Source organism: Aspergillus wentii, assembly GCF_001890725.1.
Source record: "Aspergillus wentii DTO 134E9 unplaced genomic scaffold ASPWEscaffold_7, whole genome shotgun sequence".
NCBI lineage: Eukaryota > Fungi > Ascomycota > Eurotiomycetes > Eurotiales > Aspergillaceae > Aspergillus > Aspergillus wentii.
This window is the reverse complement of record NW_024467838.1, coordinates 1,118,248-1,132,123: the sequence shown is the minus strand read 5'-3', so window position 1 is coordinate 1,132,123 and position 13,876 is coordinate 1,118,248. Positions and strand designations below refer to the sequence as shown.

The 13,876-nt window shown below is 48.4% G+C and overlaps 5 protein-coding genes across 5 annotated transcripts; 3 read left to right on the top strand and 2 right to left on the bottom strand.

The window, feature by feature from the left end:
• Positions 1-174: 174 nt before the first annotated feature.
• On the top strand, positions 175-1,863 carry ASPWEDRAFT_175417 (putative DNA repair protein rad9; the record flags this gene model as incomplete). Its single annotated transcript, XM_040831357.1, has 7 exons — positions 175-288; positions 346-495; positions 549-684; positions 750-965; positions 1,022-1,602; positions 1,661-1,789; positions 1,837-1,863. 7 exons carry the CDS (start codon positions 175-177, stop codon positions 1,861-1,863), a joined length of 1,353 nt encoding a protein of 450 aa, XP_040685795.1.
• Positions 1,715-3,315, bottom strand: ASPWEDRAFT_44160 (uncharacterized protein). Its single transcript, XM_040836197.1, has 2 exons — positions 1,837-3,315; positions 1,715-1,789 (listed from the first exon to the last, which is right to left on the bottom strand). Exon 1 carries the CDS (start codon positions 3,104-3,106, stop codon positions 1,973-1,975), a length of 1,134 nt encoding a protein of 377 aa, XP_040685794.1. The 5' UTR covers positions 3,107-3,315; the 3' UTR covers positions 1,715-1,789; positions 1,837-1,972.
• A 609-nt stretch (positions 3,316-3,924) lies between these two features.
• Positions 3,925-6,173, bottom strand: ASPWEDRAFT_53814 (putative MFS phosphate transporter; the record flags this gene model as incomplete). Its single annotated transcript, XM_040837957.1, has 4 exons — positions 3,925-5,297; positions 5,367-5,509; positions 5,601-5,768; positions 5,857-6,173. 4 exons carry the CDS (start codon positions 6,171-6,173, stop codon positions 3,925-3,927), a joined length of 2,001 nt encoding a protein of 666 aa, XP_040685793.1.
• A 4,405-nt stretch (positions 6,174-10,578) lies between these two features.
• Positions 10,579-11,492, top strand: ASPWEDRAFT_31051 (SUR7/PalI family protein; the record flags this gene model as incomplete). Its single annotated transcript, XM_040833498.1, has 3 exons — positions 10,579-10,698; positions 10,761-11,150; positions 11,202-11,492. 3 exons carry the CDS (start codon positions 10,579-10,581, stop codon positions 11,490-11,492), a joined length of 801 nt encoding a protein of 266 aa, XP_040685792.1.
• Positions 11,493-12,672: 1,180 nt separating this feature from the next.
• Positions 12,673-13,839, top strand: ASPWEDRAFT_117545 (mannitol-1-phosphate 5-dehydrogenase; the record flags this gene model as incomplete). The annotated part of the gene is made up of 1 exon (XM_040828745.1): positions 12,673-13,839. One exon carries the CDS (start codon positions 12,673-12,675, stop codon positions 13,837-13,839), a length of 1,167 nt encoding a protein of 388 aa, XP_040685791.1.
• Positions 13,840-13,876: the final 37 nt, after the last annotated feature.

Genomic DNA, 13,876 nt, shown 5'->3' with positions numbered 1-13,876 from the left:
GCCTGCGCGCCGTCGAGGTTGACCTCTTCCAACAGCCAAAGACTTCGAGAAGAAGCATTATCCGTGATAAAAGACGATTTGGACGATTTTATATAGATCGACAAATAAGGAAATTATTTAATCCCACGCCCCGATTACGGGTAAAACGGCATTTCTACGTGCGATATAACAGACATGACTACCTTACTGGTTTCCCTCTCCCCAGATGCCTTGGTCCGGCTACATGATGCTTTAATATGTCTGGCCAAATTCGATGAAAGTGTCTCTATTGAAGCTGAATATGACCTGGTAAGTGATATCAGTGGTGTAAGTGCAGAGAACGAATATCACTGACAATGGTCGCAGCTTCGTCTGAGTGCCCTCAATTTAACCAAGACTGCATACTCTGCGTTTGTTTTTGAGGCAGACAAATTTTTTGAAAACTACTCTTTTGAAATGAACAATCCCCCAAGAGGTAGTCGCCCGGATAGATTCTGCTGTCAGATACTCTTAAAGGTAGGGCAAAGGCCTGTCTGTTCCAGTCTTTTTCTCAATCTAACACCGACTAGGCCTTGCTATCGGTTTTTAAGGGAAGAACCAGTGAAAAAGACAAAGATACAGCCGTGGAGCGCTGTGAGCTGGAGATACATGAAGATGATGAGCAGACTGAATGCAGACTCGCGATCAGGATGATATGTGGACTTGGTATGTTCCCATCAAAACAACAAGGTCTATCCATATGAGTTACCGGCACTAATAATTCACTACAGGCGTCATCAAGTCTTACAAGCTTACTTACGAAGCCGCTACTGTTCAGCATGCAATTTTTGACCGAACGAGAACAACAAACCAGTGGAGTATCGAGTCCAGGTTTCTGAAAGAAATCACAGACCACTTCAGCGCATCAGCTGAGTTGCTGGACATCTATTCCGAGGGTGACAAGGCTATCTTTACAAGTTTTACCACAAAGATCACCGATGGAAAGGGTTGGTTCCATATGAAGATTTCTGTTCGATCTCTATACTGATTATTTTGATTATAGAGATTCTCAAGCAGCCTATCCACACTTCGGTCGCCATCGACAAAAGAGATTTTGACGATTTCTTAGCTGGAGACAATCTTCATGTCGCTATAAACCTCAAAGATTTCAAGGCGGTGATAGCACACGCTGATACGGTAAATGCGAGAATCACTGCTCGATATACCGTTCCATGTCGTCCCATGCAGCTAGCATATGACTTTGAAGGCGTAAGGACGGAATATACCCTGATGACAAGAGGCGAATCCGACAATAATACCCCGAACTCCTCACGACCCACCATTCCACAGCTATCCGCGAGACAAACTCCAGCTCCCGTTTCAGCACGTGTCAGCCAGGCCAACACTAGTACCAGTTCGAACTCCAGACAGATGCCTCCTCCCCGCAGCCGATCCGCTCGCCCACTCACTGGGACGCCGGCTGTTCGTGTTCCAGAAACAAATGTTGAGCCGCAGCAACCCCCGGCGGCATCGATCAACTTTGATAGCCTCTTTGTTCCAGCGGATGATGACGGACAATGGGATGTGCCAAATGACGAGGAAGAGGCCGAAGACATGCTCGGATGGGACGCAACTGCTGATCAGGTTCGTTGTTTTCGAAAGTTGCCGTTATCATATGAACGGACCGCTGACAGAGAACAAGGAAACATTCAATGCAAGTCTTGGGCCACGTCTCAGAGACACCGAGCCCAGTGTGTCGTCTCGTAGTAGAAACGAACAAAACAATGACGACCAAGATATGGGACTTCCACCCACGCAGCGCATGTCACAGGTATGTGTATTCATCGAGTCTGTTCGGACCATACTGACTTTCCATAGATTCAAGGCCTTGGTCTTTTCGACTGAGGTATCTGCTGCCCTTGAGTTCCTCCATAGTGCCTTTGCAGCAATGGCCAGAGTCCTCATGTGCATTGACTTCGAAGATAGTCACTCAGGGCGGTTCAACTTCTTCCGCTCATGATGTGATGATCCAGCTAGTGGCGCAACCTGCACCAATACCGATAACTTCGGCTCGTTCCTCAGCAGCCAAGGGTACATGGCTGTACGTCTCCTTGACATTCCCCTGGGCATCAGTGTCTGGGCCACAGTTGCCATGCTCACCCCATCCAAACGCCACCACCGTCTTGTCATCAAGAAGAGCAAGCGCATGCTCACTACCAACGGCTAGCTTTTTCGTCTTCGGCAAATCGGCCGGAGGAAGCTGGCCGCGATCATTCCGCCCCCAGGCCACAACAGACGAATCATTCTGATGTACATAAACACCATGCCAACTGGTAGCTATACTGGCGTACCCCGATGACAACAACACACCCGGTGCAGGCGTATCAGACTGGATCTTCCACTTGTTATCCGAGGACCCTAGAATCGCGAATTCCCCTGCGCTCTTGTCCCCCATGATGATTGTAAACTCCCGCCCACACACAGCATCAGTTGCGTAGAACGGCACATCCCCCACCTTTACCGGCGCCCAGGCAATCTTCTTCTCCTGAGCCGCACGCCCAACTTGCCCTTTCCTCGCCCCACCCCATCCATAAACATCCCCATTCGATAAAACAACCACAGTATGACCCATCCCACTCGCAATCGATACAATCCTTGTCCCAGCAGGCGGGAAATCTGGAATTCGACCAGACTCCCCATGACCAACCTTCACCTTTCCTTCCCCAAGCCCCAACTCCCCCTTCCCCCCAGATCCCAAAACAAACATCCTATCTCCCTCGCCTCCCAAATCAGCAACCAAAAAAGTCCCCTCCCATGTCGCAGAAACACCCCTGAACGTATCAATGACCCGTTCACCGTGGTTGGGGTCATTCACAGTCACCCGTCTAAACCTGAGTACCATATCACTCGAGGATCCATCCCCTCCACATCTGCCATCATCATCACACCCAGCCGCATAGATGGACCCATCCTTGTATAGAATGAGGGTGTGGTTCCCTCCGGCCACGATGCGAATTACTTCTTCTGCCTCTGCCCCGCTTTTTGATATTGGGGGTTCGAATTGGCATTTGGTTGGGAGGGAGACATCTTCCATGTGTCCGAGGCCTAGTTGGCCGGAGCCATTTGAGCCAAAGGCGAAGAGGGGCATTTCTTTTTCTGTTTGGTCTTTCGTGTCCTGAGTGATGGTGAGGGTGGAGTTGGGATTTTTGCGTGGTTCTTGATTTCAGAGATTAGTGTTTTGTGTTTAATCTTCTGCAAGGAGCACTTTTGGCCATATAACCAATACGTAATTAATACCCCGACTCTCTTGCTGTATATTCTAGGATATACTTGATCTTTGCAAAAAGTTGATGAAGCAAAAATAATCCAATCCTGTTTACTTCGAGTACTCACTGTATCACCGCTATGACTACCGCTTGCGATATAAGAACCGAAATACCGGCAGAATTGCCATGGTTCGGAATAGGTCTAGCCCCGTTGCAGCGGGTGTTGTCGCCGAACTGGCAGGCTGGCAACATGCAACGATGCGATGATACGAAACATCGTGATATTGTGACGTTGTGATTTCAACTTGGTCAGATGATAATAAAAATGGAGTCGTAAGAATAGTATCCGCTTCATAAGTTATCTAGACTAGCCATGTGTCTTCAGCAACCAAAAATAAACCCTAACGCCTTTTTTATGTACAGAGTACGGAATATGTATTTCGAATCTTCGTTCAATAATTTGAGTAAACATAAAGATGAGAGCAAAAACAACAGAGCCAGTATGCAGGGGTATGAAACGTTATCCAAAGTCTAAAAAGGGCGTCCCAGCCCGGGGAAATGCATTTTGTTTAAGAGAGGCAACAGCCAAACGACGAAGTCCTCCCCGCCTCTTAAACAAACAATAGAATAATATTCACGGAGAACAAATTAGATGCAAGAAAGGTATATGGAACAAGTCAAAGGGTATCGAAGCGGTTCATCACGATGATTTCTCGTTGAACGAAGAATCAACCGAGTCACCCTCTTGCGCAGCGGGTGGTAGCGCGAAGTCATCAGCTTTGTTGGAGCCCGTGTGCTCCATCGGACGGAACATGGGGCTAGTACGGTGGAAGTAAGAGTGGACGTGACCTTCCAAAAGAGTTTCATCGGTATCCATTTCGAGTTCTTCGCCCTTATCCTTCTCGGCAAGCTTCTGAGTCATAGCTTCTTCCCATTGGGCACGGTATTCCTCGACCTTGCGCTGGTAATCCAACTCGGCGTTGTAGTACTGACCCTTTCCAGTAATGCGCTCCCAGAAAGACAAGTGCTTGGGGTGAACAGCAGGGCCGTGGTACTCATGCTCACGACCTTCACGAAGGTATGTCCAACGACGCTCCTGCTCCTTCAAATCAAGGCCGGTGGTGTCGGGCAGGAACATGAAGGTGAGGATCATACCAGCAAGACCAAACCACGGAACAACCAGGAACTTAGTCTGTGTGTCGATGTAGTTGTACAGAACGGACGCGAGGAGAGCACCCAATTTACCGCAAGCGGCGGAGAGACCGTGGGCCGTAGCTCGGATCGGGGTAGGGAAAACCTCTGCGGCAACGAGGAAGGTGACCGAGTTGGGACCGAACTGGTTGAAGAAAGAACTGAGGAAGTACATGGCTTGGAAGGCGTGAACACCCTGAGGGCTGGTGTAGTACTCGTAGTTGAAGGCGGGAACAATGAAAAGGATGAAGTCCATCAGGAAACCAATGATCTGCATCCATTTGCGGCCATAGAGCTTGTTGTCGATCATGAAGGAAGCTAAGTAGTAACCGGCCAGCGAAACGCCCACATTGACCAAGTTCCAAAGCCAAGTCGGCATGAGCGAGTCTGTCGAGCCGCTGAGGACGGAGATGAACTCGGACTGGAACAGCTTGTTTCCATAGAAGAAGACATCGTTGGCGAACCAAGCGCCAGCAGTTGCGACAATGCGGAAACCAAAGTACTTGAACGTCAATGCAAGAGACTGCACATCGTAACCAGTAACCGCGGACTTCTTCTTGGCTGAGACCAGCTGCTTACTAGCTGCCTTCATGTGGTAGGCACGGTAGTAGACCAGCCACAATGTGCCAACAGCGGGGATAGCGAAAGAGATACGGTAAGTCCACTGAGCAGAAACGGTCGAGTAAGGAGGGTTTCCACTACCGTGGAAGATCAACAGCAAGATGAGAAGAAGGACTTGGTTGAAAAATTGGCCCCAGCCCTGCATCAAGAAAGCACTGGTGACCTTTCTACCACGGTGAAGACGATCTTCCTTGGTGGAGATCTTTCCGGAGCCAACGGCATTTTCCATACCACTGGTGGCGGTCATTGGGTATTCTCCGCCTAGCGCAATGTTAGAAGACCATCAGAAGAAAAAAAAAAAAAAAAAAGAACGGCGCGAATCAGCCTTACCAACACCAATGCCGTAGATAAACAGCGACCAGGCGTAGCAAATAACCCAGCCATTTTGGGTGACACCCCAAGCAGCCGTGAGCATGACCAAACCGAGAAGCATGACTGTAGCATCCTGAATCAAACCGAATCGACGTCCGAGCCTATGATCCAGTTAGAACATGCAATTGGACAAACTGAAAAAAAAAAAAAAAAAAAAAAAAGGCAAAAAGCCTTCGGAGATGTTTTCCATACCAGTCACCGACGATTCCAACCAAGATCTGACCAAAAATAATACCCACGATTTCTAGGTAGTCAACGGCGTTGATCCACTGCTTGTTACAGATCTCGTGCTTGTCCCAGCAAGCCGGGAAGACCTGTTGAAAGAGGGGCTTGATGTTTCCGATCGAGAAGAGCACGTAACTAACAGGGAGACAGGATGTTAGCTTGCATTGTCCCAACTCACGTAACTTGCACAAAGGCGGGAGAAAAAAAAAAGAGGATTACACACCCTTCCAGACCCAGACCCGCACCAGGAAGGACCATGTTGCGGAAATAATAAGAAATTGGCGAAAGAGGATCGGCCTTGAACATATCCCAAATGCTTCCCAGTTCCCGTTTCGCTTCGGTAGCATCGTAGGAGCTCACAAACTTGACCCTCTTGAACAGAGGAAGATCAGCCCAGTAGGTACCGTCGGTAGTGTAGCTGTCCTCGGGGCGGATGAGGGCATCAAAAGCACCCTTCTCGTTGATATCCATGTCCTCGAGAGGCGGATGGGTTCCCGACATGTCGGGGCCATGAGGAGCACGAACGCCATAGTCGGTCATGGTGGTGGTATCTCAAGATCTGCGATCTGGTCAAGCTTGCTTGGCCTTGCGAGACAAGAGATTTAGTGAAGGGCAGCAGAGTCGTGCTGGAAACCTTCGACAAAGAAGACGGTTGTCAGGATGACCGAGGGAAGGCGTCACACACAATGCAAGCCAAGTCGGACAGAAGCTTGGGGTCGCACACTTATATGAGACGCAGACGGCAATTGGAGCGAAGACCAGAGAAATTCTCTGGGCCCTCTGACAAGACGACTGTCAGCAAGACCAGCTGGGAACCACCCGCCGTCGACACATGTCCGCATGCTGTTCTCTGATAAGTCAACACCAGAACCAGGCCGGGGCGGCGGGCGGTTCCACCACACGCTCAGTGGGTGATACTAATCATGGTCGAACCCCGTCCGCCTCGAAATAATGCTGGACGCTAACCGGTCAGCATAACCTGGACGGCCCATCCGGTGGTTCCTTTCTTCGTTCTCCGTGCTCGAATGATCCATTGCCGGAACAGGCACGTAAGTTTCCCTTCCAGGCTTATTTTTTTTTTTTACTTTTTTTTTTACCCCTCGGCGGAACTGGAATCCATGCAAGTGCGGAAGGCGGGATCCTGGATCTGAAAACGTCCTGACCAATCAAGAGCGCACGTGGTGGCAGAAAGCGTGCTTGCTGGTCAGACACCGCCTTCTGAGACCAACGGGGCGGAGATTCCGGCAGCCAATCAGAAGCGTCGATGGTGCAGATTCTTTTTTTTTCTGGCCTTGGCCAGAGCCACCATCGCCCATCCTCTCCGGACTCGGTTTAATCGGCTTTACAGAACAGGAAGACCCTCCTCCAGTGCAGTAGTCTGCATCCATAATAATGCACATCACTTCAACTGAAGTCATACGTGTTCCGTCAAACACTCCGGACTGCGGAGTAGATAGGCTGCAGGTAGATGTGTTGTCAAAATCCCAATATTGTGTCTACCTAAGATCAACCCTATCACATCATCGGCTAATCATACACCGTACATAGAGATCCAAATATTCATCCCTGCGGAAGAAATGTGTCAAATGGGCTGTCAAAACGAAGGAAATCCCAAGTCTCATCGCCTTCCATGCCTTCCAACTCTGGACGGGCCGAAACTCGTGGCCAAAACCCATTGCGATCCCTGGCGTCAAGGATGAACGGAAATCAACAGCCATCCATCTTGGCATGCAGATGTCGGCGGGAGCCAGTGAGCGTCCATCATTCGGGCACGTTGTCTCTCCAGACGCTGCGTCAAGTCAATCCACCACACCCCGGGGTTCGAGAAGGATACCCAATATTGCCATATGGGGCTGGTCCAGTTGCGCTCGGCCTCTTTAATAGAACTCTGTTCTATGATTGTATCATCTGAGAGCACGTGCTCCCCTGTCTATCATTGTCTTTGACTTTGACTGTCAGATATGGTCCATTGATATGTCTCATCCCCTGGGTTGAAACGATCTGGAGCTGTAGCTCTCTGCATGCTGGATAGAGACATCCAACGCATGCTACTATCCTGACGCCTCTGGGTCTACGTTGCGGTGGTCATTGTGGATGTCTTATCAACAGCTGGAGTCAATTCGTGTCTTCTGTTGGCCAGGACCTCATCTTTGACCCTCTACAAGTGTACCACGTGCTCCGAGGCGCCCTCGCTTGGTGATAGACATTCTTGCTGCACCTTGAAACTTACTTTCTTCTCCACTGTAAGCCATTTACGTATCTATGAAGTCAATAATCTCGCAGCTTCGTGCCCCATAGGGAGTTGACTGATCAGTCCATGACTCGTCTCAGGCTTTTACAGCCTCGTGTCATCCAATATCGACTTGTCCATCGTCTAATCTAGGCTCCATCAGAACCAGAATGAAGAGATTATAATGTCCAACTTCATTTCGAGGACGGCTCACTCCGTCAGTAGGTAAACCTGTGCTACATCACAGCTTGATTATTGGCCACGGTCATCTCCGATGTATAATTGGAACCGAAATGCTTGGTGATGCTTAGCAAGATAGACCAGCTTGGCCCTTTTTGCTTTCATAGCGCGGCAAAGGGAAATTACGAACGTCTCCTATCGTGCAACGAACCCGGAATGATTCGGCCGGTAGAGCAGGAGACGGGAGCTTTCGTATTGGGAATCTGGTCTCATGCCGGATATCTTGTTCTGGATGCCCATCCATTGCCTGATATATCGTGCCGCATAACCGCAATGTTGATCTTTGCTTGGACGCACCAAGCCTCGAGGCGTTTTTCTTGTTTTTTCCCTTTTACTTTCATGGCAAATATCACCTGATGTTTCAAGTTCCATGATCCCTGAAACGACTTTCATCTGGAAGCATTAGCAATCTACAATGGCGGTGCATGCATGCATACCCTACATATGCAGCTCAACGCCCACCCATCGAACAAAGTACAGAATACAAGTCAACATGAAGTCTTAAAGCCCCCCGCACAATATTACGTGGACTTCAGAAATATGCAAGATCATCCCCAAGCAAAAAATAGGCAGACGGATTGATCTGAAGCTAAAGCTGACTTCTATTGAAGATTATTGGCAATTGGCACCAGCTGTCGATATCATCTTGCATATTTATGCGGCAGCCTGAAACTTGACTATCCGGGGAAGTTTTTACCCTGTCTGTCCGTATAAATTCCATTTTTATAGGAATCTTCTTATGTAAATTTTTTTATGATTTATTAATAGTGTTGTTGATCTCTCTTGGGTGGTGTTGTACAACAGTCGTTGAGATGCTACGGTGACGCTACTATTGGCTAGGTAGGTAAACACCCTTACACTCAGTGTAGCAATTAAAGAAATATTGGTACCTAGAGGACACAAAAAGAATGGAAATAAAATTAAATCTACATTGAGGCTATGTTTCGATCGATACGCACTGTATCCTCCTACGGACTAGGCAGTCGGCAGTCGTTCATGTCCACTACCATTAATGTACGACAATACTACCAAGTGGCTAACGTTGTTTTTGTTAAAATAACTTTGCTCTATTGGAGATATATTGATTTAAAATTAGACAAGATAGGTGTTATTGGTTGCCGATTGCGAGTCAATGACAATGGAGCCTGTCGAAACATGATGATATATATTTTGGTGATGCCTTCAAAATCGGCATCTATACTAGAGCATATACAGGGCTAAGAGTCACTAATAAGAGAAAAATCAGTGTATTCTAAGGCTAAATATACCCATATGCTCTGGGTAATAACCCACGGTTTGGAACGGTTTGGAAGGTTACTTTTGGTGTGGAGTAGCTGCTGGATGGAGAGTGAATACTACTAGACAAGATAGTAAGTACTATGTCACTCTTATCAGAGATAGCTTCAAGATCCGAATGAGGGGCTGAATATATATTTTTTTTTTTGGAGAAATATACAGTGTGTTATTTTATAACCATCATTGAACTGCTCCATACGCTACCAAATGAACTCGTTTTCCTCTTGGTGGTGGACGCGAAAGATATCTTCATCTTGTGGCGTAAAGTGCTAAACTAGTCACGGATCATGATCCTTCAGTTAGAAACCTGAATAGAACTTATGATATAATTCTGACAGAAACCGGCCATGAAAAGGGATGTAGATACAGGACGAAACCCTTGGGAATGTAGCCCTACATAGTAGCTTGTTGGATTGCGGAGTAGGCCGCATGCGGAAACTCATTTAAAGGGATGGGTGGTTCTGGTTATTTTATATCCTCATCTATGTTTATTTTCATGCAGAAAAAAAGCTACGTTGACTTTTCTTTATGTATGCAACTCGAATGACATGGTTCTGCCTGCTTCCTCATCATCTTTTTCCATATTCCCTTAGAACGCGATGGAAGTGGAAGTGGGGTCTTGGCTGTAGATATTTCCAGAAACTACCTTGAACATAGAATGGAAATCGCCCAACTTGAAGCCCAGAGCACACGACTCGATTGGAAATCTAGGCGCGGGGATGCTGCTAAGGGTATGCGCAGGCGTCTGCATTCCTAGAATGGGCGAGCAGCACCCCATTCTCTCCCCTTCTCCCTCGCTCCCCCCTTCAACATCCCACTCAGTGGCACACGACTTCCATTGTCCATAATGTAATTCAATTCAGCCAATAATACTATCAGTCACAATTGCATATCATGTCAGAGGAAATTCCATTGGAGGCACTTTGCCTCATATGTGACACGGAAAAAGCACTGTCGGATCTGAGACATCTCCTTTCGGGATGCCGATTTCCACCTCACCATCAGCAGGAATGCGATGAGCGTCGCAAAATTGTCTTAGTTGAGAGATGTTTATGAACAGAATCATCCCTCGTCGATGGGCTCATTCGATGAGCGCTAGTCGTGCAGACTGACTAGACATGAAAATTGACCCAGCCTAACAATTCATTCCCAGGCCTCATCCTCCAAGGGCTTGTCAATATGCCCAATGGACTGAGTGGGCTATCGACCCTAGCTGCGTTTGTCGCCTTTATTCTGAGTGCATTATGTCTGTTCGCTGGTACGAAGACGAGTATCCTCGTGGACACTGACATCCTGACAGTACGTGGTCAAACCAAGAGCAAGACAGACCAGGACCTAACTGACCAATGGTTGGCATATAGCTATATACCCCTGATGTCGGAAATGACTTGGGAGTCTCCGACTTTTATTCAATATATGTCATGAGCTACTGCGAAGGGTCCCTGGGGAAAACGGATGATGGAACCCTATACAGGGAAAACTTCACATATTGTTCCGATCGCGCCGTGCCTTTTTCGTTTGACCCGTTCCATATACTGCTGGAAGAAACTGGAAATGAAACCTCGCTGTCTAGTATGGGATGGCCCAGTGCCATCAGTGGTGACTTTCGGGCATTCTCAATTACCAGCCAGGCCATGGCGGTATTTTACTGCATTGGAGCAGGGGTCGCGGGTTTCATGATTATAATCAAACTGTTCTCTTGTATTTTGCGATCGTCGCGACAGTCGATCATTGAGGCTTCGTTTTTACTGGTGCGTCCCATAGTGTAGCTTCGTGACCAAGTTAACTGACATTCCGGACAGCTTGGTTTTATCAGTCTCAGCATCTCATCGATTATCGCAACCGTCTATGCTTTCCAGTTTGTCGCCCTTGTCAACTACCACGGCGAAGAAGCCAACGTCACTGCGGGCTACGGACAGAAATTCTTGATAATGTCTTGGGTAGCGGCTGGCCTACTACTGCTGGGGAGTATCATCAGCCTATCGATTGTCGTGGCCGACCATCGGCGGGCCGAACCAGGTCCAGCACTGTCCCACTATGACCCGAAGGTTGGCATGGAGGAAGAGAATATGACGATACGGTCGAGAGTCTGACCGGTATTTCTGACGATGGAAATGAAAACAAACAATGAAATCATTTTAGTCAAGCGACGATCCCAAACATCCCCGTGTTGTATGAATGCAAGGCCATCAAGTTGATGCGAACCTTGCCTGTGCGATACGATGGGGTAATCGGCTCTATGCGGTTAACGTCACGAGTGGAGAATGTCACTCGGGTAAGCGTCGAATGACCGTACCATACAAACCGGTTTAAAGCCATTTTTAATGGGTCTGGCTGCATTGGGTGCCATGGTGGATATGCTGCTTAATCGATGATGATGACACTTGGGAAGTGTTCTGTAAGGAGCATGTGGGATGGTTTGGGCTCTTTCTCCTTCGAAGCCCGGATGACACCAGCTGGAACATTGCATTGTTCTGATTATTCCGTCTAATGGATGGCCTAGATTATATTGTTCTGTTCATAAATGCCGATTCTATCCACATGGATGCCCAGTTTTTCCCCCTGTGTGTCTACTAATGCCCAGTAAACCTGTCTGCAACTCTGTACGAGGACAAATGAGGGGGCGGGATTAACCGGAAAGGCTGCAAGATTACAGACATTCTGTAGAGGCTGCAAGTCATAGAACGGGGCCATGGATCTGAGCGTCCGAGAGACTCTCACTTTTTCTGGGCGAATATTTGGTGATACCATCATTCCACAAACAACAAGAAATGTCTCTCACATTTCAGCTTCTTGCTCTTGGTCTTTTCCGTGTTCTCATCACACGGAATCCAGACCCGACAGTAGATCTGGAATCAGAAAAGCCAAATAATAATAGAAATAATGACTACATCATCACCTGGGCAGAATAATAATCGTCATATGAACTCTGTCTTTCCCCTCCCCTCACTGCCCAAACAGGAAAGGTCCCCTCAGCGGCATCGTCTCGCACCTTCCAAACCGTGAATTCCACCGGGTTTCTCTGCATTTCCATCCCCTCTTTTTCTTCCTCTTTCCATTTTCTTTCCTCTCCCTTCTTTTCCCTCACCTCTTCTTCAAATAGGCTGGCTTTTCTCCTCGCTGAACGCTTTCTTTCATCATATCTTGTCATCCCATCTCTTTTTCTCTCTCTCTTGGAGTAGACACCCACACACAAGGCCTTCTTCGTCTCTCTCTCTTGCTTTACTCTTTTACCCTCTTACCTCTTTACCTCTACCCCCATATACAACCACAATGGGAAAGAAGGCTATCCAGTTCGGCGGTGGTAACATCGGCCGTGGCTTCGTTGCCGAGCTCCTCCACGAGGCCGGCTACGAGGTCGTCTTCATTGATGTCATGGACAATGTCATCACCTCTCTCCAGGAGACCCCCTCTTATCAGGTCACTGAGGTCAGCGAGGAGGGTGAAAACACCAAGACCATCACCAACTACCGTGCTGTCAACTCCAAGACCCACGAGAGCGATGTCATCAAGGAGATCTCTGATGCCGACGTCGTCACTTGTGCTGTTGGCCCTAACATCCTCAAGTTTATCGCTCCTGTCATTGCCAAGGGTATTGATGCTCGCGTTGCATCCAAGCCAGTGGCTGTGATTGCTTGTGAGAATGCCATCGGTGCTACTGATACCCTTCACGGCTTTATCAAGGAACGCACCGACCCTGGGCGTGTCGAGACCCTTTATGAGCGTGCTCAGTTTGCCAACTCAGCTATTGATCGCATCGTTCCCACCCAGCCTCCCAACAGCGGCCTCAACGTCCGCATCGAGAAGTTCTATGAATGGGTTGTCGAAAAGACTCCCTTTGGCGATGTCGGCCATCCTGATATTCCTGCCATCCACTGGGTCGATAACCTGGCACCCTACATTGAGCGCAAGCTCTTCACCGTCAACACCGGACACGCTACTACCGCCTACTACGGCTACAAACTGGGCAAGAAGACCATTGCAGATTCTTTGGCCGATCAATACATTCGAGGCATTGTCCACAACGTCCTTGATGAGACTGCCTCCCTCATCGTGGCCAAGCATGGAATCCCAGAGGAGGAGCAGAAGAAATACGTCGAGAAGATTGTCAGCCGGTTTGCAAACCACTACCTCGAGGACACCGTGGAGCGTGTAGGCCGTGCTCCTCTGCGTAAGCTTTCCCGAAATGAGCGTTTTATCGGACCTGCCTCGCAGCTTGCGGAACGCGGCCAGAAATTTGATGCTTTGTTGGGCTCCATCGAGATGGCTCTTCGTTTCCAGAATGTTCCAGGAGATGACGAAAGTGTGGATCTCTTCAAGACACTCTCTCAGCTGTCTCCTGGTGATGCAACAGTGGAGCTCACCGGACTTGAAAGTGAACACCCTCTGTACAACCATGTACTCCAGGTGGTGGACAAGGTGAAATTGGACATCAAGTAGGGGACACTTTCCACCATCTCGTCCATAGACGTCTGAG